Source organism: Scleropages formosus, chromosome 7 (assembly GCF_900964775.1).
Source record: "Scleropages formosus chromosome 7, fSclFor1.1, whole genome shotgun sequence".
Lineage (NCBI taxonomy): Eukaryota > Metazoa > Chordata > Actinopteri > Osteoglossiformes > Osteoglossidae > Scleropages > Scleropages formosus.
The window spans coordinates 10,261,790-10,289,286 of record NC_041812.1 but is presented as its reverse complement, the minus strand read 5'-3'; the positions used below and the strand labels follow the sequence as shown (position 1 = coordinate 10,289,286).

General features: G+C 46.1%; 2 protein-coding genes across 3 annotated transcripts in view; both read right to left on the bottom strand.

Annotated features, from left to right (window-relative positions):
• Positions 1-380: 380 nt before the first annotated feature.
• On the bottom strand, positions 381-17,211 carry LOC108937756 (integrin beta-1-like). Its single transcript, XM_018757896.2, has 16 exons — positions 16,900-17,211; positions 8,493-8,559; positions 8,140-8,225; positions 7,306-7,528; positions 7,045-7,215; positions 6,588-6,826; positions 5,689-5,844; positions 5,461-5,556; positions 5,271-5,360; positions 4,623-4,763; positions 4,334-4,536; positions 3,983-4,221; positions 3,647-3,869; positions 3,100-3,317; positions 2,828-2,994; positions 381-1,383 (listed from the first exon to the last, which is right to left on the bottom strand). Exons 2-16 carry the CDS (start codon positions 8,557-8,559, stop codon positions 1,318-1,320), a joined length of 2,385 nt encoding a protein of 794 aa, XP_018613412.1. The 5' UTR covers positions 16,900-17,211; the 3' UTR covers positions 381-1,317.
• A 4,560-nt stretch (positions 17,212-21,771) lies between these two features.
• Positions 21,772-27,497, bottom strand: part of LOC108937703 (neuropilin-1a-like) — a 40,145-nt gene continuing 34,419 nt past the window's right edge. Inside the window, exons 12-17 of one of the 2 annotated variants that reach the window (XM_029253347.1) lie at positions 27,228-27,275; positions 26,183-26,329; positions 25,118-25,401; positions 24,290-24,380; positions 24,092-24,136; positions 21,772-23,462 (exon numbers count right to left, since the gene is read on the bottom strand). In XM_029253347.1, coding sequence (XP_029109180.1) covers positions 23,185-23,462; positions 24,092-24,136; positions 24,290-24,380; positions 25,118-25,401; positions 26,183-26,329; positions 27,228-27,275 — 893 coding nt within the window. In that variant the 3' untranslated portion in view covers positions 21,772-23,184. Of the gene's footprint in view, positions 23,463-24,091; positions 24,140-24,289; positions 24,381-25,117; positions 25,402-26,182; positions 26,330-27,227; positions 27,276-27,497 lie in introns of both variants that reach the window. The other variant, XM_018757770.2, reaches the window with a different exon arrangement.

Here is a 27,497-nt window from a genome sequence, read left to right as displayed (position 1 = left end):
CTACTGAGATGGAACCCCAGCTCACGGTGTACTTACAAACTCAGCACAATAACGTGGCCCAACGGATGATCTCTGCCAAGGAAGAGACAGTTTTTATATATCACAGGCAACAGAGGTAAAATGAGAGAAATCCATACTGACAGCAACATAAACTTATAAATGATCAAAAACACCAGTCATTAAAATCACATTACGACCAAACTAAAATGAACAAATAAATGGTACCGCAATGTTTGATAATATGGTAATATCTGAAGTGTGTTAAATTATATCAGCAAGGGAGGCACTAATAGCAGCAGCAGCAGCAGCAGCAGCAGCAGCAGCAGCATCATCTAGTGGTGACGACGTACTGTATGCAAGCCCTTTTTCATAAGTTTGCTAAACACGTAGCTATTAAGGTTAATAGGACACGACGCCCTGGCACAATATTAGACATTTTTTGGAGTTTATTTAATAAATAACTTCTCAACAAAACCGAATACAACAGAAAAACAGCAGAAGTGGAAACGGCCCTTATAAACAAGATTCTGGCTTGTGTAGTGCAGATACAGATCTGGAATTTAAAGTAATTAAAAAGCAGCATCTTCACACTCACTCCTCTTTCAGAAAAGAAACAGAATGGCTTGATCTGAACTTCCTTAGCTAAGAACACACCTAAAACATGGGAACCAGGGATGTAAAAAACAACCAAGGACTACGGTACGATAACGGCGAACCCCAATAGGTTGACATAATGTGATTGAGTTCTTGGTGGCTTCGTCCTCACAAAAACTGGAAAAGACCTGCTTTCATGAGGATGAAGCCGCCAGTAATTCTGACCAACACCGGTTTCTTCGCATGAAATTCAGTAGTTCAGCAGACACACGTATCTCTGTATTAAGACAAAATTCAGCCGACCGTTCCAAGCAAACAACACAGAACTGTTCTCCACGCTGGGGTCACATTCTGAGCCCCTTGGCTGATTTTTTTGTCCGCATGTCATACAAAGCAGGCATGAAGACAGCTCATCTCACAGCTTGTACAGAATTAACTTTCTCAACGGTCCTTCGTCCCTCCGGGCCGAGTCTCTGGCGAGGGACACAGTCCGACGACTCCGGGATGAACAAGTAAGTCCTTCTGACCGAACAATTAGGATATTAAAACGGACATACACAAAATTTACCTTTGCTAAGAATTAAAGACATATGGTTGGTAAACATGCTGCAGTGGTGGGAATACTAACAGCTATCACACTGTGGTTTTACAAACAGTTTAAGAGTAAACAGCAACCCCCCTTCTCGTCTGCACACCAGCAGACCCCACAGGGTTGCGACCACGTCACTTTCCCTCGTATTTTGGGTTGATGACGGTCGTCACGGCACTCTTGTAGATGGGGTTCTCTCCCTAGAACGACACAAACAAAGAAGGTGAGTGGGTCGCCTTGGAAACCCTTCAGACCCGATGCCACCCAACGTCTTGTCCTGGCGTGCCTTATAAGTGCTCATTAAAATTGTTCATTTTATAACAGGGATCCGTGTTGTTGATAAACCCAAGAACAGACAATACCACTCAGGTGAAAGAACTGGAAATAAAATGTGTGTTGAACTTCTCCAAAATGATGACGTATAATGAGTTAAATGTTAAGAGGGGGCGCAGTGGCACAGTGGGTTTGACCGGGTCCTGCTCTCCGGTGGGTCTGGGGTTCAGGTCGTGCTTGGGGTGCCTTGCAATGGACTGGCGTCCCGTCCTGGGTGTGTCCCCTCCCCCTCCGGCCTTACGCCCTGTGTTGCCGGGTTAGGCTCTGGCTCCCCGCGACCCCACGTGGGACGAGCGGTTTCAGACAGTGTGTGTGAGTTAAATGTTCTGTGTTGAATTATTTTCAGTGCTGTCCCCCATAACAGGATGAGGCTTTCAATGTTTGTATATCCAGTACTGCAACATCCTGCTACATGAATAATGTAACTGCACTTTACACTGTTTGTCCCACTCGTATACTGCACTCTAGAAAAAGCTACGTCCGCTCTCTGCTGGAGGTCATTCAGGTGCAAGCCATGCTGCAAAAGTTTGCCATTACAAAATTAAATAAGTGTTAAATGAATCAGTTTGTACCATTGCTTAATGGAACTTCCTTAAGATTTGTGTAAATTTTTTACCAAATATCTTAGTTTGATCAGTGTTTTGCTTTGGTTCATTGGAGCCAAAGAGGTCAATTCTATGGGACTAAGGGATGCTAATATCCCACTAATATCAGCACTAATAGTAGCACAAACATCCCACTCTGTGTTCTTTTATTCCATGTACAACACTGCAGTTTGTCTTATTTATTTGAACTCTGAAAAACACACATTTTCCTGCCACAACTGCAAATATAATTTATTTTACACCTTTATAGTTACGGGGGCACAGTGGTACAGCGGCTTTGGCTGGGTCCTACTCTCTGGCAGGTCTGGGGTTCGAGTCCCGGTTGCGGTGCCTTTCAATGGACTGGCGCCCCGTCCTGGGTGCGTCCCCCGCCCCCTCCAGCATTGTGTCCTGTGTTGCCGGGTTAAGCTCCGGTTTGCCGCGACCCATCTCAGGACAAGCAGTTTTAGCCAATGTGTGCGTGTGTTATATTTACATTCATTCAACAGATATTCAGCGAATTAAAATTAATGCCGCTTAATGTTTAGCTGACACCTTTTCATTCGCTAATGATTAATAGTTCTACTGAGCATATTACATGTTTAATATGTTCACACAAACAGAACGGGCTTGTTTAATCATTTTATCCCATAAAGGTCCACTTAAAGAGGAAAATTCACAGTCCCGAGGATTGGCTCTGATGTACTCCCCCAGCTAAGCGCCTCACCGTGTCCCATTTGGCATTTAGCTTCTCCTTCTCGAACTTGGCAAACTCGCGGCGGTCATGTATGATCATGAGCAGCTTCCAGATGAGCAGCAGGGCGAGGCCGATGAGCACGATGCCCGCCACCACGCCCACCACGATAGGGATGATGTCCGGTCCCTTGGGGCAGTCTGCCGGAGACAGCAAAGCATCATTTATTTGTCTGGATTTCCAGAAGATCCACCAACAATAACAGAAGTAGAGATGAGGTGTTTGCCCCAGAATGCAATGCTCACCCTGGTCCTTGACCACATGAACTATCTCTTGGGTGCCGTTGACTGAGTAGGTGTAGTAGAACCAGCAGTCGTTGTCAGCGCGCTCTTTGCAGGTGGGATGTGTGGACTCAGGGAGCTCACTCAGGTTTTCCACGATGATGAGATCAAGGTAGCGGCAGTCCTCCTCACATGTCTTCTCTTTCTCGCCGCTGCCAAAGGCCCTGCACTGTACGCAGTCCCTGCGGTCCACATAAGGTGTGGTCAACACAGGCGGATAGTGTCAAACAAAAAGAATGGGCTGTGGCTCGTTCCACTTGGGGGACAGGCCAGGGGGGCTCATTCAAATTCACATTTAATTTACTCTGATAACTTTCCTCCAAAGCAACTTACACTGTTAAGCTACTGACAATTATCTGCTCATTAATACAGTTGGGTAATTTTTACTATATCAATTCAGGGTTAGTACCTTGATCAAGGGTACTACAGCAGGAAGAGGGATTTAAACCTGGGATCTTTCACAGCCTTAACCATTATGCCCCTGTGGGAGTGCTGAAAGGAGGAGACTCACTTGTGCTGGGAGCAGATGCCGGGGCAGGTGCGGCACGTCTCGCAAGTCGGGCCCTGGTACATGGGGTCGGTGCACCTACAGGTGCCGCATTCGCACACGCCGCGCCCGTTGCAGATCTGCTGGTTGGCAGCCAAGCAGGGTGTGGTGTCCAGTGGACAGTCGCAGGCACTGCCCGTGTAGTTGGCATCACAGATGCACACCCTGCACTCGCAGCGGCCGTGTCCTGAGACCCAAATGGTGTAAAAACCATCAACGGGGAAGAAAGGACCAACAACTGAAAGGGAGGGCGGGACAGGGGACGGTGTGGAGGTTGGTGGGCCCGGCGCAGCACCTCACCTCCACACAGCTTGTTGTCGTAGCGATCACAGTTGAAGTTGTCGCACTCGCAGTATTTTCCCGAGTAGCGCTCCTCTGGGTTCTCCCGCTTCTTACACTCGCACGTGCCGCAAATGCAGTCGCCGTTGTTACTGCAGATCTCGGAGCCATTGTCGCGGCGACAGTTGCCATCCAGGTCCTCGGTGTTCACCTCTTCCGTGCTGCACTCGCACATGTGGCCTGTGCGCCCTTTGTTACACCTGGACAACAGAATGAGGTACACGCCACACCGATTGAACTAATGAAATGTGGGGTAGGAGATACATTCAACCAATCAGCAAATACAGCTGCGTCCAGGCGGGAGGACTATACCTGCAGGCTCCACACTCGAAGGTCCCGTTGCCGTTGTGGCACAGCGGGCTGTTGGGTATGCCTTCATGCTGACACTCGCACTGGCAGATGAACTTAAGGACGACCTCCACCTCCTCGTTGAAACCCAGTGGCTTGATCTTGACCGTCTGTGAGTTGTTGTCCTTTGGACACTCGTGCGCCGTGATGTTGATGTTGAAAGACACCTGAAAGGCACCGCTTCCACGTGTCAGTACGCAATCCCACTGCCCCAAAAAGGGCAGAAGGCTCCTTTGAACGTTTGACCACTCACTGCATCTCCGATGGAGATGTTGACACACTTCCTGCCATCCTCGCCATCCTGGACCACACCGTTCTTGCAGTAGGCGGTGTATGCGATGTTCACCCCCTTAGGGAGCTTGCTGTTCTCCAGGATCACCTCTGAGGACAGAGACTGGTGGACAAACACACCTTAGTCAAATAGCACTAGTTGAGCAAGTAAAGACCTCAAGTTTATGAAAAAAACAGATTTTCTTTTCTCTGGCAGTTTAGTGATTCTTTTTACATTCATTCATTTAGCTGACGCTTTTCTGCAAAGCAACTTATAATGTTAAGGCTACAATCATTTACCCATTTATACAGCCAGGTAATTTTACTGGAGCAATTTAGGGTAAGTACCTTGCTCAAGGGTATATTGATACTTTTCAAACTAATGTTTAAAAACAGTAGGAAACAATTTTTAACCTTCATTCCCAGACATTTACATTTACATTTATTCATTTAGCAAATGCTTTTGTCCAAAGTGACGTACATCTCAGCAAAAGTACAATTTATGCATTAAAGACTCAAACACTTGTAGGCATGACAGTAAGCCCTGGGAACGAGGCCATATTGATATTAGGTATTACAGTAGATCCTTGGGTGCGGGGTCACACCGGTCACTTTCTGTGACAGTACTCACATTGTAAGCGTCAATGATGAGCTGGATGACGTTACTGGAGTTGGATGACAGGGTCCCTACTGCCGATTTTGGAATAAGTTTCTTCAGCTCCTACAGAGGAAGATGAGCATGCCACTAACAAACTAAACATCACCTTGGCATGTGCGAACGTACACACACTTACACCCGTGTAAGATGCCCAGCTGAATACCTGGTAAATATCCTGGAAATCCTGCGTGACAGCAAAGATGGTCTGGATGTTGTTGTCACTCAGCTTCTGAACCAAGTGGGCGATAGATGGATAGTCCTGCAAGAAGATGAGGAAGACACCAGCTCACACTCAGCAGGGTAACATGTCATCACCAAGGCATCGCCATGGCAACATGGTACCCAGGTGTCACTGTGGTGACAGGGTACTTAGTGGTGTGGTGGGACATACATAATAGTGGCTCATGCTGTAGGTGTTGTTCTCCAAGTGGCACTTGCCATCGTTGGGCAACACTATGCCGCCCAGTTTGCCATCACCGGCAAAATGGAAACCAGCGTCGGTGGAGAACACCAGGAGGCGTGTCACATTCCTCCAGCCAATCTGCTCCTGGGAGTGGAATGAGAGAGGACTTCCAGTGAAGTGAGTTACTCTCTTGGCAGGAATCCAGGGTCACATGATCAATAGCAGTTGGGGTTGAGAACTGCTCCAAAAGGGGAAGGATGGACAAACTTGGTAGACTCATGTAGACAAGGAAGAAACATTTCTCAATCAACACTGAGCTTGTCCTCCCAAGTTCTGTTTGTTCATTTTTTTCCACTGTGTTTCTCCCAAAATTTCCATGCTAGAGTCCCAGTGAACCTTACAGAGGATATTCTATGCTTTAAAATTAGAGCGGATGTTTAAGGGACAACTTTCTTGCAATCCTCAAAAAAATACCCTATTTTTTTTTCTGTTGTTAAAGACATTGTGTGAAGGGAAAGCCAAAATGTGAAAACACCAATAGAGAGCTTTTAAATTAAATATATAAATGACTACATTATTTTTCATTAATTTCATTTGATTACTACGAGTCTGGGGGGTGCGGTGGCGCAGTGGGTTGGACCACAGTCCTGCTCTCCAGTGGGTCTGGGGTTCGAGTCCCGCTTGGGGTGCCTTGTGGCGGACTGGCGTCCCGTCCTGGGTGTGTCCCCTCCCCCTCTGGCCTTACGCCCTGTGTTGCCGGGTAGGCTCCGGTCCCCCGTGACCCCGTATGGGACAAGCGGTTCTGAAAGTGTGTGTGTGTGTGTGTGTGTGTGTACTACGAGTCTGGCTGCCCATCTACCTATTTAATGACTTTCCAGCACACTCACCCCACAGACGGCCACTTGCATGATTGCGTCAAAGCCACCTTCTGGAGAGTCCAGGTTACCAGAGATCTGCTGCTGGCTCACCAGATGGTTGAACTCCTTGCCGTTGCTCGTCAGGCTCAGCACATTCTTGTAGCTGAAGGGGCTCGCACAGTCATATTGACCTGTGCATGGGTTCCTCAGCCCAGCCGGTGTAGTGCTGATGAACGGCATCACCGTCTTTTCCACAAAGGAGCCGAAGCCTGCGGCCACAAGAGGGTGCAGGCGGTGAGATTTCAATGAGGAGTATAAAAAAATGAAGCAATTATAACACTGGATCCTGTCGTTATGAACATTTGAGTTACAAATTTTTGCAGCCCCCTTTGTCCACATTGACACTTTTTATCCGAGTGACACATTGTCCAATGGCAGTTTCAACCATCTAGCTGGCAGTACTAATTTGTGCATTTGAACATCTCACCGATCCTGAAATCCGAGGTGATGGCCTGCATCTCCTGCATCAGGGCTGTGCCCAACTTTTTGACATTCTGCAGATCGTCGTGCATGGAGTAGGAGAGGTCCATGAGGTAGTAGAGGTCGATGGGGTAGTCCTCAGCCCGTTTGAAGGTCAGGTTGAAGGACTGTGGCTCACCTGTACAGGGGAGATTAGCACATAACTAAAATATTTACAGGTGTTATATGGTCATGTTCACAGTGCCCGCTGAGGTCAGAACTGGCATACCCATCCTCAGTGTGAGGGTGAGCTTCTGGGGCTGGATCTGTGTGATCTCCTCAGGCCGGAGGCGCTCAGCCGTGTCCTTCCTGCGATTTGTGACAGGAATGTTTTGCTCCACCTTCTGCCCTCCACGTGGGTTTTCGACCATCTTCTCCTTGCAGCCCTTCTTCCTCAGTATGTGTAGGTCATCGCACCGTGTGGATGTAGGCTCACCCTGCTTCAGAAAGTCCTGAGAGGGGCCAAGGGGTTTGCAGTGAGGAAGAGAGAAACATCCAGTGCCATAATTTGGAATTGCAGTTTCACGTGATTGTTGCAAGAAAATGTGGTATTGATAGTTGGTAAAATCGGTATTGATAGTTGCATAAATGCTGTTTTCAGTCAAATTTTCATTGAAATTTCCAAGTCCGTCATGTGCCTCAGACAATCTAGTGTTTTGAAGAAAGGATCTTTTGATCACCTCAAAATAAACCGTATTTTCTTTTCTTGACTTGTGAAATGGCACAACAGAATGTGTTGAGTCCATATGTTTGCGGTAACGGCATTCACCAAGCCAATTTTCTCAAAACCTCCTACACGTTATCTGCTGCAGCAGGTTATTGGGAGAAAAGGACTAATTCAGCCCCCGTCAGCAAGGAATAAGCACTTTAGTGCTGGCAGCTTAAATAGGCCACAACCGTGACCGCTTTTGTTCACAAATGAGAGGACTTGAGGACTTCAGAAATATCTTATTTAAGTGAGTTGCAGTGGTAGCAAGATTTCGCTCTGAACACAAGGGAGTTTTTGTTGAGTAGTGTCATTGGGGAGCTGTATGCATGCCATAGGGTAGGAGGGTAAGCTTACAGGATCCGTACACCAGGCACAGTTCTCTCCTATTTGGATGCACTCTCCACAGGACTTGGCATTGGCCTGGGTGCACTCACTGCTCTCTGAGGACAAAGAGGAAAAAGACAGGAGCAGGTTGGCATGAGTTTACCCTATGAACGGACTCTCACACAATCTTTCATTAGGCTCATACCTGGCATTAACAAAATGTTGCCTCTGTGATTAGAAGAACAATAGGGAACATTTCACATGTGTTCTCTGATCTGTGTCACTCATGATCATTTCAGAGGAGGGGCTTGGAAATGCACTGGCGGCAATGGAAGGTGCCCAGTTGGTGTATTTATAGGTGTAGCGTAGATGAGAAATCTTACCTTGCAGGGTGATGCTACTGCAAATGATGATGACAAATGTCAATATTAAAAGCTGCTTTTGGTGCATCTAAAAGAAAAAGAGTAACCGATCATAACTCACATACAACTCAGAAGCAATTCAGAACACATTCTTTAATCATGTATTTGAATTTTTTGACAGTCATATTCATGGTTAGTGACATGTTTGAGCCAATCACTAGTACAAACCAACACTGAAAGATTATTCTCCACTGCTCTGTGTTACACACGGGGTGTATCATTCATTGCTGGAATCCATGTCACACAGCTGTATCTCATTCAGAGACACTTTAATCTATCCATCATTACAACAGTAGCAGAAATCACCAAGTGAACCTGACAATGGCGTTCAACCTAAAGATTCTCCCGACACTGTGAGCTAACCATTCCATCCTCATTGTACCACTCAGACATCTGTTATACTATTGTCTAACATCATGCCTCTCCACTGTCTTGTTCGTAAATGTCTCATTCTAGCTACTGACCCTTTGCTTCACTTCTGAGAGCCTCTGCCTCCCTGTCAAACATCTCTGCATCTTCAAAAACCCTATATCACTGCGATGTTCCTCCATGTGCCCCTTTCGCTGAAACTACAAACTTATTGTGGACCCCACTCTGGCAGTCATCGAGTACAGAATCTATTTAAAGTACTTTGACTTCCCTTCTTGCTTAATCCCACTCAAACTGCAGCTGCGTCCAGCTCAGTCTTCTACACTGGCAACATCATACTTGATAAACGTGATTACACAACAGCTACAGTGGAGAGAAACTGCACAGCACCTGATGCAATTACGTTCCAGCAACAGGAGTCTTTTGTCAAAGCATTGAACGAGTACTACATTGAGAGCCTTAGAGGACACTGAGCTCACTTCATGTGGGAACGGGGCACAAACAAAATTCTCCAAATGCATCACGGTTACAAAAAGCACACTTAGCACAAGGATAAGTGCAACAAAATAGGCTGACAGTTCACAAGATTAAATTTTAACACCGCTGTAAACTCCTCAGATACTACCGAGATCAGACTTCGAGACATCTCCCCAGAATACTCATCATATTTGGAACATGGAGAAAGTAAAGGCTGATTTGGAAAGGTTAAACATTCCCATCACAGGCAGATGCTGAGGAGGCTATGTGGCCAAAACATCTCTAGAGGAAGAGCTGTGCTGTCCAGAGTACATCCTAGTGCAACAGTTATGAAGTCACTCGAATGGCTTTCAGCAAACCATGAGGAACGCAGAGGCTTTTTCATGCACCGCTGAAGAGCAGTGCAGGGAAATGCTAGGCTGGCCCTTTAAAGGAAAATAAGTGGTGCACCATCAAGAACTGCAGTATTGGACAGCAGCGTATTTGTGTAGCAGGAACTTGAATGCACCCGGCGCGCTTTGCTCCCATATTTGGTCAAGCAGCTCACTGGTCTCTCTTTTGGGCTTCTGCTTGTTTACGCCCCATCGTTCCTTACAGTTGTCCTTCCCCAACAACTCTCTTCCAACCCCCAAGTATGCCTTGACGCACAGGGACCAGAATCTACATGCTGGGAGGACATGTGGTATCGGAACGACACAGCCGAACACGGACCCTGCAACGGTGACGGAGAGAAGGAAGGAATGCTCGGGAAGCTGTGAAGCTCTGAGCTTCCACAGCCTGAAGTGTTATCGAACCCCAGGCCAGCTTTCCATCAAAAGCACTGCCCTCCTGCTAAGTCTCGCACCCAAAGATGTTAAAGTTGCTAAAAAGCTGTTAAAATGAATCTCTGTGGTCCCTGAGGTACTGTTTCGTGATGCATGGTGGGTCAATGGGTAACGGTGGTGTTTCAGAGGACAGCTGTGGTTTCAGATCTGGGTTCGGAAGTGGCTCAAGTTGTATGGGGTTGGCACGTCCTCTCCACATTCATGTGAGTTTTCTCCCGCAGTCCAACAGCGCAGGCTGTGCAATGCAATGGTAAACCACTTCCATACCATAGAGGTAAACTGAAAACCACGTGAGTGGTTTTCAGGGGTCGCTTTCACCTCAGCGATACCCTGCCTTAGTAATCATATCAGTTCGAGACACTACGCTTGCTGCCCTCAGTGCCTATTGATCCACATCAGAAAACGACACTTCAACCGTCCCCAAAACCAACAGGTGGAGAAGGCTGTTGTGGGGCCCCGAATCTGTTCCTGGGCTCCTAGGGGAAACCCTGCTTGTGGGCGATATTGGTAAACTCATGGCTGTTTTCGCACAAAAAATGCAGCCTCAAGCACACATTGTACTGTGGTCTGTATGGCTGCGCAGATGCTATGGCTGTTGCAGCCAAACACACGTGCACCCATTTCCTATGTGATTTCTGTGTGCCATGTGGCTTCCTGTGCAGTGAGCATGTCAACAACCTTGTGACTGCCCAACGGTGCTCTTCACACTGACAAAAAATTGCTGCCATCCAGTAGTTTGTTTCAAAAATGTTCTCAATGCAAATAGGGCCATACACGAGAGGTTGGATGTAATTTAGCAGAATGAATCAGAGCCACCGAGGTTCAATGTGCTTCTTTTCAAAATGAAAGTTTCATATCAGGCACCTTGCATGCAGCACCAAAAGCCCCCTGTTGAAAGAGCCGTTAGAGGAAGCATATCTTCAGCGACGCAGAGCACTGAACTGCGAGCGTGTGGAGTAAAGCCAAGTCCACCTCCCATCTGCTGATAGGGGCTGATAAGGACCGTCAGCGGCTAATTGTGCTGTGGAGGCATTTCCTACCACATATATCCCCGTGTAGCGACAATGGGCAAACTTCAGTGCTACTTTCCCAGTCAAGGCTTCCACTCACATGTGCAAACATGAGATACTTTCCTTCTGGGTGCTAAAACCTACTGAACCATAAGACAAAAGCCCAGCATCAACATCAGAGATAATAACAAAAAGTAAAAAGACAAAGCTTTCATCCGACAGAGTGAATTTAGCCCAAGTCTTATCTTCTCACGTTTGGGTGAATTTAGCCCTCATTCCAGTACACAGCCATATTTTCACCCCTATGATTACGACTATGAACTTTCGTCCGACATCTTTGTCCAACGTGACTTTCAACGTTAATGTAATGATTACATTGTCACCACGTTGGCGAAATCCAAAAAATCGACAATCACATAATTTCCTTCTTCAGTTCCTAAAGCTCAGTTTTTTAAAGGGAAAACAGAACAATAATAAGATGCGATACCCTAAGATTTGCTGTCCCGGGCGCTTGGCAAAACTGGAGACAAGCAAATTAGATTTTCTTTTGACGGTTTACGGCTGTGCACCAGGCCGTTTCTATAGGACATTTCTAACAAGTGTGTGACCGAGATGTGACCCGTCCGGTGGTGGTTGTTTCAGCTTCTGTTCTTCCTCCATCCATCTTCCTTGGATTTCTGCCACACAAAGACTTGCAGAAGCGGGGTGACAAACAGCGTATCAGAACGGATGGGTCCTACAACTTCACCCTGCAGTGGCGTCATCAACCTCCTACTCCGACCCGCTCTGCCGTCTTTCTCCAAGGTACCAACGGCAGGGCTCAACTTGGAGGATGTGAGGACGTGATACTGACGCCCTGCAAAGCACGAGCTGCCGTCATGCTGGAATTATAAACAGAAGGTAACAGAAGGTTGGCGAAGACCATGGCTGTAATATATGATATTTACAGCGTGAATAAACAAGAGTCGCTCTTGGCTTAGTATGGTTAAGGCCACGGTGCGAGCGGCCTTCTCTTCAGTTACAGGAATCCCGCGTCTCTGACTGCCTGAGACTGGGATGCATTTTCAGCTTCCTACATTTTTACACCATCCCTGAGCTCTACCACTGACCAAAAGGTCAAACCGAGGCCAATCACATGTGCTTCGGCAAGTCACGTGCACTATACCGCAACTGAGTCATTTACACACCCCTCCCCCAAACGCAGGGAAAGACAGGTGCACTCACTTCCTGCCATGCTCTGTGATTCAAGGCACGAGTGGCATTTCACTGGAATTCATTTACGATGCTCCTTAACCACAAATGATATTTGTTACTCAACTTTCAGGCAGATTCTTTGTTCAGGAGGCCGATCCGTTAATATGTGACACGAGCTGTTCCTTGATCACACCGCGACACGCCCCCGTTTCCACCTGACGTCTGGCTGCCGGGTCGAGCTTGGATGGTGCTCACGACGAGGCCGCTCTTTCTGTTATCTCACGGATATGGTAAACAGGACGAGCCCTGCGTTTGCTTGAGGAGGGGCCTGCGTGTGTGTGTGTGTGTGCGTGTGTGATAATTAACCAGCCCAAGGTTGTGTTTGAGGGAGGCGGTCAAGCAGTCGGCTCCAATCTAGGGAAGGAAGTATGGTGACTAATCTGTTACTTAACTCCGGAGAATATTTTAGTTGTGACTGTCTCGTTAGACATCGATGAGGGAAGAATAGCAGACAAATGAGCCCGTCCATCACAACGTGCAAAATGAACAGTCCTTTCTGTGGTGAAGGGATCTGTGGTATGATGGACCAAGTGTATTTCAATTTCAGACAGACAGTGACATACTGTATTTGACACTTTTCTCCAAGGTGACTTATAATGTGAAATTTATACACTAAGGTGCTCACACTGATTTCCCCATTTATGCGGTAGGGTAGTTTTTACTTTATCAGTTCAGGGAAAGTACTTCGATCAAGCGTACTCTGTCAGACGTAGAACTCAAATCCACGTCTTTTGATCGGAAGTTGATGGCACTAATCGCTACGCCACCCGCTGGCCAAACAAGCGTTAAAAAAATTAACGCGAATAACAGACAATCTGTGGTGCTCTGAGAAATGTTCCGGAAGGATATCCGTTCTCATCACTCCATCGTGTGCATTTATTGCGTGTCAAAGTGGGGATCGGTGAACTCCCCCATCACCTCGCTCCTGTTCGTTGCTCGCACCCGGTAAACAGCAGCACGGGGAAAGGCGAGGCTCACAATTCACTTTGTTTTTACAAAAGGAGGACCACAGAGCCTTGAAGACCTAGCTCATCCCCGATGAGTGAGGGTGCACCAAGTGCTCCGGGGAACAGCTATTTTCTAAACCGCTCAGTGTCCAGAAAACGCTCAGTGAGGGACACACAAAGGAAGACGTTTCCAGGAGCAGGACCACCTGAGGTCTGCTGCTCGCATCTTTGTTTCACCCGACAAGAACAACCGCAGGAGCTGGTTGAGAAGCTTTGCACTGGGGGGGATCCTTCGCGTTACCACGTTCAAGGGTGGCACCGGTACGACTTCGCTGACAGGCCGTCCGGGAATTGCTTCCGGAGTGGACGCCGCAGGCAAACATCTCTGAGCTTTTCTTATTCCCCACTTTTGTCGCTGTCTCAGGTGGAGCTTCTTTATCATCACTGCAAAATGGCTTACAGAACCTGAGCCCAACAAATTGGCCTAACACCCTCAGAGAAGAACCCCCCCACACACACACACACACACACACACAGTCAGAAACTGCTTGTCCCAAGCGGGATTGCGGTGAACTGGAGCCTGACCCAGCAACACGGGGCACAGGGCTGGAGGGAGAGGGGACACACCCAGGACGGGATGCTAGTCCATCACAAGGAACCCCAAGCAGGGCTTGAACCCCAGACACACTGGAGAAAAGGCCCTGGCAAAACCCGCTGCGCCACCGCACCCCCCACAGAGAAGAACCTGAACATGCAATTACATTTATTTATTACGGTACAGCGATATGCTACTAACAGAGAGTCACCCATTTAAACAACAGGGTAGTTTTCACTGTATCGGTTCAGGGTTAGCACAAGGGCACTACGGTAGGAGTTGGGATTCAAGCTTGGGTCCTTCGGAGCGCAGGGTGACAATGCTAATCGCTACGCCACATGCTGGCCCAGGTACATAAGGGATTGGAGCACGAGAAGCCGGCCTTCCCAAACAGCTCCTTCGACGTTTGCCGTCGATGCGTCAGCAAGACGAGCGTTAGCGAAGACGGTGAGAAAACACTCTGATCTCCTATGTTTCAGACACCAGCGCTGCGGGGATGTTTATGGAGGACTGTCCTCCTGACGCTGAACAGACGCATCCCAAAAATGATTTTCTCATGAAAAGGTTTCGGAGGCTCCGGTGGAGGAGGGGTAGGTTTGACACCTCTTTTTCGCTAGTTTTGCCGACATGAACACAGGAAGGTGCGCAACGTGTGAAAACCTACCCGAGAACACAGCGTTCACCCACACAAAGGCACAAAACAAAGCACAGCTGTGAGCAATGTTAGAAAATCATTATTTGCCTTTGTATCCCAGGGACAATCAAACATGTAGGCGTGTCTGTTTCGGTAACTCATTGCTCATTGCTGGGACAGCAGGGGGAGCAGCATGTGAAAGACCCAAGTTCAAATCCCACTTCCTGCTGCAGTACCCTTAATTAAGATACCTTGAACTGATACGGTAAAAATGGCCCTGCCGTATAAACGGGAGAGGGGGCGCGATGGTGCAGCGGGTTGGACCGGGTCCTGCTCTCCGGTGGGTCTGGGGTTTGAGTCCTGCTTGGGGTGCCTTGCGATGGACTGGCATCCCGTTCTGGGTGTGTCCCCTCCCCCTCCAGCCTTACGCCCTGAGTTGCCAGGTTAGGCTCCGGTTCCCCGCGACCCCGTATGGGACAAGCGGTTCAGAAAGTGTGTGTATAAATGGGTAAATCAGTGTAAGTAGCTTAACACTGTAAATTGACTTGGATCAAAGCATGGGCTAAATACACACGCGCAGAGAGTCCGAAACCGCTTGTCCCAAGTGGGGTCGCGGCAAACCGAAGACTAACCTGGCGACACAGGGCGCAGGGCTGGAGGGGGAGGGGACACACCCAGGACAGGATGCCAGTCTGTTGCAAGGCACCCTAAGCAGGACTTGAACCCCAGACCTGCTGGAGAGCGGCACATGCCCGCCCCCTCCCCCCCATTTGCCTCAATAAATTAATGTAATATTTGCATTATTGGCAAAATGGGACCAATCCCTGGCCAAAAGTGCAAAGGAACTTTGAACACACTAAGCCGCTCCAGGTGATTCATGTAAAGGTGAAGTAAAACATTTTCAGTTAGGGACAACAGTCTGAGGACAATCTGAAGTTAGGGCTGTTACCGCGGCAACCCAGCGGAAAAGGGGACCCCAAACAAATATTTTCATTTGTAGTATGCAGACAACTTTCTTCACAGTGTCTTACGACATTAGACTTGCACACTAACTTACTTATCCTTCTTTACCTACTTGTACAGCAGGGTAACTTTTACAATTTAAATTCAGGGTAAGTACCTTAAGTGAGGGTACAGCTGCAGAAAGTGGGATTTGAGCCCCGATCCGTTGAGCGGAAAGGAGCTGCTCTGACCGCTGTGCAACCTGCTGACCTGTTGACCTGCCGCACCCTTAGCATAAGGGACGCAAAGGAGCGTCTACCTGCAGACGCCATTCACGGGTGAGCGACTGGGAGTCCGCAGTGACACCGGCTGTCAGTCAGAGAACGGGAGGTGCGCCATGAAAGAAATGTCATAAAATGCATGTGCAAAACACGCATCTGCTTTGGTTTCTGAATCTCAGTTGTGCTAAAACCAGGCCGTCGGGGAAGTAACCCTCTCGTTCTTACTAGAGAACCACAGTTTCCGTTGAGCTTCGCAGTCACACGTTGTATGAAATGCAACTACACATGCGGTAAACGTGGAGTAGGAGTCGGAGGGAGCAGTAACAGGACAGTGATAGAAAGTAACGAGGAAATCTTTGTTTTACCCCGTTTTACTCCATCATTAAAAATAACTGCACTTTAAACAGACCCGTGAAGGACATGTGTTCACGCTGTGGTTCGAAATTCCAATAGCACATCAGCAAGGAGTAAATCAAACTATTCCATAAAGTCAGAAGGCCTTTGAACTTGCAGCTGGACATGCTGCTCCTATATTTGAGTCCTTTTGTCATACTCTGCCTGATTTATTTACCTCGTTTTGCTTTTTCTTTCCCTTCTTGATAACATGCGAACTTGCAACATTAGTTCTGCATTTTTAATACAACACAAAGTGTGAAATTGACAAACTGCAGGTAGTTTTGCCCTTTGGCAGCATCACCCCCCCTGTGTTAGCCAGCCATGGAATTGAGTTTCATCATGTCAAATTCTGACATTAACATTCAGATTTCTTCCTGTATCGTTATCATATACTGTATGATAATATAATATTTTCATGTTAGTTTCTATATGACATTTCTAAATCATATTTCTGTTGGTGATCAAGCATAATTTCTAAAGATGTATCATTACTGAGATATGAACATTTTACCCACATCACTGTGTTATTTACCAGGGTACAGGGCCCAAGCATGGAAACAGGATACAGGTTCAAAGTGAATAAAGTTAAAGACTCAGTAACCGAGAGGAAATGTCCACACCTTTCCGAGTTTTACTCACCTTAACGGGTCACGCTGAATAAAACCTCACTTCATTTCACTTTCACACCCCGAGACACACACCAGACGCGCTGAAGACGCCGATTCCTCTTCTTAGAGAAATGCAAGATCTGTTCTTTCAGGAGGAAATGGCCATGACTGTGTGTCAGGCAGCAAAAGGAAAGAAAAGGTAAAATCAAAGTAAAAATACCTCACGCAAATAAGTTCCCCTTTCTATGAAAAAGAGTGTCCCAAAAGTGTAAAGGTAGAGTCAAGGAGGGGACAGAGAAGTCCACTGTCTGACCTCTGGGCAAAGTGAGCATGTGTTTGTGTGTGTGTGTGAGAAAGAGAGAGAGAGAGAGAGCAGGAGAGAGAGGCGGGGAGAGAGCTGACCCGCCCTTGCAGGAAACGTCAAACGGTCTCTTCTGTGCCTTTCAGCACACAGATTCCCTCAACAATAATAGTCATAATAATAATAATAACTGTTAGTGGGGCCCCTCATACAGAGCAGCTGATAGTGTAGTGGTTAGAGCTCCTGCCTTTGGGTCCACAGGTTGTAGGTTTGAGCCATACCTTGGCTCAAAGGAGATGCTTACCCTAAATTGCTTTAGTAAAATTGCCCAGCTTTATACATGGGTTAATAATTGTAGGTAGACTAAACTTTAAAAGTTTCTTCAGAGAAAAGTATCAGATCAATATAATAAAACACGATGTGTGTGTTTGCACTGCTGAGAATGGAGGTGAATGTCAGACACTAATAACAACATGGTCCAAAGACAGAGCAAACAGAACACTGTGGCTGGATATGTGGGGTAGAGTAGGTTTCAAAACATGTATTTCACACGCTACATTTATACCAGCAAGACTTTTCTCTCCAGCATTGTTCAATTTAGTGGCCTTCACCGCTCTTTTAAGCTGACCCGTGTCTCTCCACACGATTATGTTTCCCCTCAAAATTTGAATTCAGGGTTGCATCCCTGGTAGAAACAGTCTGTCTGACCTCATAACCCCAACACCCGTGTGACTGCCTGCATGTTATTCCCATGATGCTGTTACCTTTTGCTGATTTTAAGGGTTATCATTTTTAATTTCTCATAATATAATAATCAAATTCCCATACATAGACCCCATTTCTAAAAAAGCTGGGACAGAATGTATAATGCAAGTAAAAATGGAAAGAAGTGATTTGTAAATGCTTTTTACCTACGTTTAATTACATTACTTAGCTGTTACTTTTCTCCAAAGTGAATTACAGTGTGAAGGTACTGACAGTTACTTACCCATTTATAAAGCTGAATAATTTCTACTGGAGCAATTTAGGGTAAGTACCTTGCTCAAGGGTACTACAGTCAGAGAGGGAATCAAACCTGTAACCTTTGGGTCTAAAGGCACTAGCTTAACCACTATACCACCAGCAGCCCAGCTAACTAAAACCACTAGCTCATATAAAACAATTTTGTACCAGCTAGCCGTTGTTTATATACAGCTTCCGCTTTGCATAGTACAAATTTAACTTGCACTTGTAGATGCTGCGATTCACTGTTTACTGGCAACGGTTTTCCCAAGTCCTCTCAAGCCCCTGTGGTTACATCCATTACAGAAGAATGTCGGTTTTTTATGGAGTGCCGTCTGAGGGCCCCACGATCACGGACATTCAGTATTGGTTTGCAGCCTTGCCCTTTACTCAGACCGATTTCCCTGGACCCTCTGAATCTTTTAATGATGTTACGGACCGTAGATGGTGAAATCCCTCAGTTCCTTGCAACCGTATATTGATAAATGTTGGTTCTAAACTGTTCAAGTATTCACTACTGCAGTTTAAAGCGTGGAGCCTCGCGTGGAGCCTCGCGTGGAGCCTCGACCCATCCCTGCTTGTGAACGACCGAGCCTTTCGTGGATGCTCCTTTTTCACCCAATCATGATAGCATCACCTGTTACCTGTTCTCCTATTTGTCTGTGGAAAGACCCAAACCGGATTTTTTGGACAAATTCTACAGGTAAATAGGCACCTGTCCCCAACTTTTGTGGAACATGTTGCAGGCATCACAATCGGAAGTAGTTTATATTTACGAATTTATTGTAAGTTACAAATTTTAAGTAATAAATGAAGAAATGTAATCCAAGTTTATGAAGTACAACATTAAATATCTTGTCTTTGTACTGCTTTCAATTAAATATGCGTACAGTTTGCAAATCACTGCTTTCTGTTTTTTGGAAAATAGGGTTGTATTAAATGCCATGACGAATTAAAAAAATTTGAATCTTTGGTGTACTTGACCGGTCTCCTAATATATGAACAACAGACAGAATTACGCATACGTATCTGAGCGACTATTGACAAGTTAGAAAATATAAATGCGAATGTCTGCAGTCCGTGTTCTTTACTGAGGACTTCAATAATAAAGAGTTATAAGGTGTTCCTTCCCAGCGCTTTGGGGAGTAACCCACTTCGGTGTCTAAGTTGACGTGACCTGTCGACGTGTCTCGGACTCTTCCGTTATGCTGTGACGCCGCCCGGCATCTCAGTCAGGTCATAAACTGGCTGCAAAAGCCCAAAACGAACAGTGGTGGTGGCAGCGATGGGCGGAGGAAATGGTTCTTTCTGGCTGCGAACGAAACGCAACAACGCAACAATAGCTGCTGGTAGAAAGAAGCAAACTGTGAAAACACATTGAGAAATGACTCAGCTTTGAAAGGTGCGCAGCATATGGTTGCAAAAAACACAATACACGAGAATATGGATCTGTTACGAAGGAAGCCGAAAAGGGAAGTGCCTGGGCGTTTTTTTGGACAAGTCACAAGAGCCGATGACCTGGGGTCACCAGAAGTTGCTTGGTCTTTGATACGGTCATGTTTCACCCTGCTCTTCCACCCCTTCCCACAGTCCTCTCGAAAGAACTTTGACCTCAACTTCCACCAGTCAGAATCTCCAGCTGATTTCTCTCTTTATGGATGTCAGAGGATTGGGCGTATTTTCTGGGTGGACATTATTAACGATAACTAACACCGTCATCCATTTAACATTATTGTTTATTTAGTTCTGCCGGCAAGATATGCTAATAAATAATAAATGTGGCTTCTGTAGGGTTTCTATGGGAACTGCCATTAATTGCCACAGAATGAAATGATAAGTAGGTTGAGCAAAACAAGGCTATAATTGGAAGGCATAATGTAATTCAAGGACTGTTTCAGTAATGACATACTGGGTAGACATATTGTACCAGTCAGAGGAGGCTCAGCTTACGAAGAAACTGGATTCTGAAAGGGATTTACCTGCCGCACCACTGTTGGACAAAGACCCAGCTGAAAAGTGTAATATTGGCATTAAAAGACACAGCCTGTGACATCATCAGATCAGTCATTGTCATTTAGTTCCCATTGTCTCCTCTAACACAGACTGATTCTTCAAAATACAAATTTTCAAGGATGCAAATCAGTTTGCTTTTTCAATGCAATTCCTCCACTTCTCTGTTGTATAATATTTCTGTCTGTGGCAGTACTAAGGTGACCTGGGTTTACCCTTTGAAGCAATAGATGGCAACAAAGAGAATTACTTTTATCTGCAGTAGCTTGGAGTCTTAAGGTACTTATAACCATTTACCCATTTATACAGCAGGGTAATTTTACCAGAGCAATTTAGAGGAAGTACCTTGCTCAAGGGTACTACAGCTCGAGGTAAAGCTCAAGCCAGCAACCTTTGGGTGCAAAGGAAGTGGTTCTAACCACCATGCTATCAGCTGCCCTACATAATAAGAATACAGTTACAGTGCTGCAGTGTTCATGTCTGATGTTCTGGAGTACTGGTGGTCAGTAAAAAGAGGAAAAACTTTGTATAAAGGTATGGGATGAATTTTTAGCAACTGCGATTGAACAGGACTTTGTAGAGACAATATTGATGACTGCTTGTCCCATTGCAGCACACACACACACACACACACATTAACTAAGGCTGGCCCAGAAGCATGGGGTCAGGGGCTGGGATGGGCCAAGGATGGGATGCCACTCTGCTGCAGAGCACCCCAAGTGGGACTTGAACCCCAAACCCACCAGAGAGCAGGCACAGGCCAAGGCTGCTGCGCCACCACACCCCCTCCTATTGCAGTATTTTAGCTATTTTTATTTTATCCTGTCTTAGAAAGTCATTTTTATTACAACTATAGTAAAGATTTTTATAGAACATAGTGAGTTAATAAATCAAGGAACGTCTGTTTTAATGATCTTTTATCGACTGAGTAATAGGGTTAAAGTGACTTTGGAGTTACGGACAAAAGAAGCTGAAAACAATCTTTGGTTCTTAACTAAGTTCAGTCTGTATACACCACTGAAATCAGCACGTTTACTCATTAAATACATTTTTCAAAAGTTGTTTCCAGTTTTCTGTAGTAACAACATTTTTCTTTTAGAGAAACAACTATAATAAGCTCCTTATTTAATTAAGAAATTGGTTTGCATATTTCAATACTTTATTCTCCCAAAATAAGACAAAAGTAATTAAAAAAAAAACATTTTCTCAAGCCACATCTTAATAAAACATTTATTTAAGCCGATTCTTTGGAATGTAGTAGTCATAAGTGAAAGACAGGGACAGATACATATGAATTTTCAAAGATGACCCTGGTTACAAGTACAAATATGATTTTAATTTTTAAGGCATTGCTGTTTATTAATTTTCCTACAACAGCAAATTACAGGAACAGTATTGAAAATAAAAGTTTTTTTCCGCTTCAAAAAAAAAAAAAAAAAGAATCTGCACAAAGATTTGAACTGATGACAGTACAAAAAATGATAGCAGTTACGTAATGAAAACACTACTGTAGTAAATTCATTCATTCTGCAATGAAAAAAAGCATCTCAGTAATTCTCAGTACATTGCAGAATCAAAAAGACATTATCTGAACGAATAGAAAATGAAGCATTTGTAACACTGTCTTTTGTATTTGTACAAATCAATATTATAAACACGTTTAACACCAGTTAAATATATTCATCAGTGCAACATTGTTTTAATGTTTTCATCCTGTGTTATGGTGTGTTTTTCTCTGTAAAGCAGGCTGACCTGATGGGCCCTGTTCTCCGCCACCTCCTCCTGTCTGTAGGACCAGACAGGATGGACATTTGGTGAGAAGCGGCTAACGGCCACGTGTGACACGCAGGCCCGCCGTATGCACTGGTGCGGACGGACGCCGCTGGCTGAATGACGCCGAGGACCGTGAGCGCTTGGAGAACCGTCATGTAAAGGCCAGAGAAGCCACTGGCATAGAGAGAAGCATGGCAACGATCACGCCACCCATAGAGAAGGGTCCTACAGAAAACTGGAGTGTAGCGTGGCTCAGCCAGGGTCAGAGGAGCTCTCCTACCGCCATTCTGACTGGAGTGCTGCGTCCCTGTGGAACTCAAGAGCGACAAAACCGTACAGATGCTTCTTTTTTGTTTTCCGCGTGACGTCTTCAGAAAGTGGATTATGGGCTATCCACTCGTGTTGTGTCTGCATTGTCGCCCTCTTTGGGAAAGGGCGTTTTTGACACGGCCTCCAAACCTTGAAGAGCCCGCGTGGTTAAAAACTGCGACTCGCTCTGGGATTCGCAAGTTCACCCTGTAGAGAGCCGGAGGACATTGAAGAGCAGTACATGGGTCCATCTGCCACGTTACAGTCTCCCACAACAGCACCGGTAACTCAAAACCCAAGAAAAACTGCAGTTGTTTTTTTTTTTTTCCCCAAAATAGGCTTTTTAAATATTTCAAAATTTATGTACAAACTGGGGTGCAATTAAAAAGCCATGAAGATGAACTCAAGAAGCTGGTAACTGTGAGGCAATACTTAAAAAAAAAAAAAAATCTACCAAAGCCAACAAAAGTGTGATAAAAGGCACTGTGGGAACCATACGAGGCAGCGGTAACACACGCCGTGCATGTACAAACACACGCACACGCTTCGGATCAGGAAGGGAAGCCATCCTACATGTCTATCAGTATGGTTCAATTGAGCTTTTCCACCAATAATTATAAGTTTAAAATCTTCACATAAAATGAATTCCTTCCAAAAAAAGATAAATACTTTAAAACCTCTTCTTAATTGGTCTCAACACCAGCATCTGATTGTTAAAGTGAAAGTGAAAATGTAACAAAACAAAAAAGGAAAAAAAATTAAAATGAACATCTGTACATATTTTTCAATCAGTTTTATACACAGTGTCCCCTAATGGTGGGTTGATATCACTGAAGCTCCTGAGAAATCATGGCTCAGTCCCAGCCTTCCGCCGATTCCACGTACGGCTTCTCTGTCAATTGGCGACTGGATGTTCCTCGCTCACGCCTCTGAATAAGAGTTTTGTGTGTTAAGCTTGTCCTTCTTTAGCTTGACCCCGTCCACCAGCTCAAAGTTGTAATTCTCCAGCGCCGATAAGTTCCTGTCCGACATACCGCCATGTGAGCAGGCGCAATAGAGAACAACCCCGCAGATGGCCCCCAGGAAGACCCCCAGGGCACTCATGACGATTATCGTGATGAGAATTGGGTCCAGGGTCCTCAGCATGGTACCTGGCTCATCCAGGTCAGTGTCGGAGTAGTCGGTGAGATCCATTGCAGCTGCAAACCCAGATGTGAAGTATAAAGTTAAAGTATAACCACATTCAACAGGTACCTCTGTTACTATGTAATTTTTTTCCCTAATTTCAGTTGGTTGGTAAAGTCTACTTTTTGAATGACAGGCACCGGAATGGTTTTTGTGCTAAATTTTGCGTAAAAAAATGGTTCAACAGGTAGTGTAGTGGTTAGAGGCGACACTGTTGGATTCATAGGTTCGAATCCACTGCATGCTGCAGTACCCCTAAACAAAGTACATATTCTGAATTGCTCCAGCAAAAATTACACAGCTGTGTAAATGAGTAGATAACTGTATGCATCTCAACACCCTAAGTGCCTTTGGAGTAAGCAAAATAAAGTAAATTTAAATGTAAATGATTAACTACTGGGGGCGCGGTGGCGCAGTGGGTTGAACCAGGGTCCTGCTCTCCAGTGGGTCTGCGGTTCGAGTCCTGCTTGGGGTGCCTTGCGACGGACTGGCGTCCCGTCCTGGGTGTGCCCCTTACGCCCTGTGTTACCGGGTTGGCTGCGGTTCCCCGTGACCCCGTATGGGACAAGCGGTTCCGAAAATGTGTGTGTGTGTGTGAGATTAACTACTGAAACATATGGGTAGAATAATGAGACTGACGTACAAATTTTGTCGATATCAGGCTGAAGCTTCTCCATTGGGATGCTCTCTTCTGGAGGGAAGAATAAGAAAAAGTGAAAACTTAAAAATATCAGCAGCCATGGAATGTCTCCCGAGGCTCTCAGAGCTCCTGTGAGGGAATGCGAGTTTAAAAATAGGACTTAATCCATCCGATACCGAACCCAGAGGGTATCGCTCTCACCTTTGCATTCGTCCACGTCACCCAGAATCTTCACATCATCCACAGCGATGTGTCCTGGGCTCTGGCTCTCAACCTCCCCCTCGATTACCATCTGGAGGAAGATCAGACTCACTTGCAACTTCTACAACCCCAACGTAAATTAAACTTCAGGCACACAATCGGCACCATATCTTTTTCACTTAAACAGTTTCTTCATTAATTGTTTGAAGAGTCTCTTAGTGCTGTGTTTTTCAAAAGCTAGTCCTATGGACCCAACAGATGGCACATTTTTGTTCTCATCCAACACAGCTAATTCAATCTGTTCTCTAATAACCAAATTCTGTATTCTCTGCAGCATTAACTGCACAAGAACACTGACTTACTGACTGTTTGCAATGTATTTTTTAAACTTGTTTACCCAATATTTACTATTACAGTAATAATATTTCCAAGCTCAGCTGATGCTTTTAGCCAAACCAACACAGAAGTTCACATCTTTTTATAGTGTTATATTTTAATGAAGCACCTGCCTCACGAGTGCTATAGCTGGGCTCGAAAAAGAGATTCGGGTACAGTGACTACCAGCACAGGCATAAATGAGTGAGGCAAAATGTCAGAATTTCGTTATGATCTTTCCTTGATGATATGGTACAATACAGTGCTGGGATTTCATTGTAGCAATAGAAATCCAAAGGGGTTTTTCGTGACCTACAGGTTTCATGCTTTCACCACCTTGACTCCTGTTACCAGAACAGGTCATTATCATTTCAAAAGTATACAGTTCGGCTTTAGCAATGCGCCTGTGTCAGGAGACGCTGCCCTGGGGTCTGTGGATCATGGATACGGTACCTGGTAGGGTTTGCTGGAAGCTGGAACCTGCACTCGACCCTCCTTCCAGTGTCCACCCTGGTGTCCTCTGACAATCCACAGGGGAACATCTTCCTCCTCGCCCTCTGCTGTTCTCCTCCTCTGAGCGACTTGCAGGGCTCCGATGTGCGGCCCCACCATGTGATACCAGAAGGACACGCAGAGCTCCTCATCATGCCCGGCCAATGGTGGGCTCACCAGCCGGCCTTTTGCGCTTCCCTGGGCACCCTCAGATGGCAACAGGTACGCAAAGTTCCCAGACTCACCTGTAGAGGAACCAGTGTAACAGATCAGAACTCAAGGAGAGCATTTTCCCTTCAGCAGAGCACACAGTGCACAAGAACATACAACAGCTGGCACGGTGTGATGGGACGTTAAATTTAACCCAGCCAACCGTACCCTCCAGTCCCTGACAGTGGATTACTAACTTACTGACACTAAGGAAGCAGTTTGTGAGCTTGGGTCCCCATCTGTTTGATCCAGTGTTCATCATTCTCACCACTCCTGCTTTCACTTTACAAAAACAACTGCAGCTCCACAGATAAACCCACCAAGATTGTTGAATTTGCAGAAAATATGATAATAATAGGCCTCATCTCCAACAATGATGAGACCTAATATTGTGGTTAGGTGGACCGTCTTGAACCGTGGTGTGTTCACCAATAACCATGAGCATCTCCACTGAGACAGTTGAGATGCTTAACTTCCACAGACAAGCTCCTGCTTGCGCCCAATTGGAGATCGATGGGCAGGCTGTATCTGTGATCAGACACACACACACACGCACGCACGCACACACGCACACACACACACACACACACACACACACACACACATTGACTGAAGTCATTTAAATTTCCACCATTACCACCACTTTGAAGTGAGTCAAGTACATCCCTGTCATCATCAGGAAAGCCCAACTGAGCTTAGGAAGCTTGATATCTCACAACACTTTTACACAAACATCACTGAGAGTGTTTTGACCACCTCCATCAGCATTTGGTTCCCTCCTGCCTCCTCCCTCTCCAAGACCAGCTTGCCGCTTACCTGTGTGGTCCAGGATGGGTCCTGAGTCCATAGTCTGGGTTCCACTGGATCGGATGAGCCACTGTGTGTTACCATCCCTCTCTGGGGTCCATGCGCAGAATGATGGCATGTCAGCCCAGCCAAAGTTGCACGCAAAAAACAAAAAGTCTGAAAGTAGAGACCAGGGTTAAGTTCACAGCACTGGATATCACTGTACCCTGTTCATAAATGTGAAAACAATGGACTTTATTAATATGTTGTTCTTTTTTTATCAGACTATTTTAACTGACTTAAATGCTTTTACATTTATAGTTGCCGCACACGTGAAACCGATTAAGCACTATGTAACAATAAACACGGCACAATGCCAGGTCCGTTTTTGGGAAGCGAACCTATAACATAACTGGCAGAAGCAGGTTTCCTTAAGTGCCAGAAGGGGGCAGTGGAACACTTGCTGAATAAATGCCACTTTTCACAGGGCGGCAAAACAGACAAGAGGAAAGAAAGTGCAAGTCAGGGGATGAATAATAATAAAAAAACCGTTACAAAGAAAGACCCTGAATCACAATAACGAGAGCACGTCTGCGGAGTGGCCTCATGCGGTTAATTGAACGAGACCCTGCGACGACCCAAATGGAAAGGAGTGCAAAGAAACGACAGTGTTCGGGAACAGCGAACGCGGCGAGTCATTTGCGGCAAGGATAGCTTTCAATTTTTAAAGGCAAAAATGGCTCACGCCGCAAAAGCGGCTGTCGCGTTGCCAAGCAAAGCGCAATAAGATGTACAGGTGGAAAATGCGAGCTCCTGACCATACGCCAGGTCAGTGTGGCGCCAGCGGAAGGAGTGTCGCTACTGCCAGGGAGGCGAGGTGGTTAAGCACGGCGTCAACATCACTGCTGGCTCTCTTCGTGCTCTGTTTCTGGAGCCCACAGCTATTCTTTGCAGCCTTAAAAAATGCAATTTTCCACTCAGCACGGCTCCGATGCCACGGACCGCCGAGCAGCGAAGAAGAAAGCGGCGTCTCCTGTCTGCCCTGAGAGGTGAGCGTAGGCACGATCGTCCTCACCTGGCACAGTGTCCATCTCCAAAGTGGCTTCAGTTGGAGAGGTGGCACCTGTCAGACCAGCAGAGACAGACACAAGAAGGTAAAACCCGTGAGACCGGTAGTACTGGGCCCAAACTCACTGTTAGACTGATGGTATGGGGAATTGGGAAGGAGGAATCTGGAACAGGGAATGGGGTTGGGGGGGAGGGGAACAGAGAATTTGGAATGAGGAATGGAAACAAGGCGTAGGGAATGAAGAACGAGCAATGGGAAACAAGGAGTTTACATTTG

Excerpts from the sequence above, each read along its gene's own strand:
- LOC108937756 (XM_018757896.2), bottom strand. The coding sequence starts at position 8,559 with ATGCACCAAAAGCAGCTTTTAATATTGACATTTGTCATCATCATTTGC. Across the intron at positions 4,537-4,622 it reads ACATCTCCATCGGAGATGCA|GTGTCTTTCAACATCAACAT; the intron begins GTGAGTGGTCAA and ends GGTGCCTTTCAG. Across the intron at positions 2,995-3,099 it reads TCATGTGGTCAAGGACCAGG|ACTGCCCCAAGGGACCGGAC; the intron begins GTGAGCATTGCA and ends TGTCTCCGGCAG.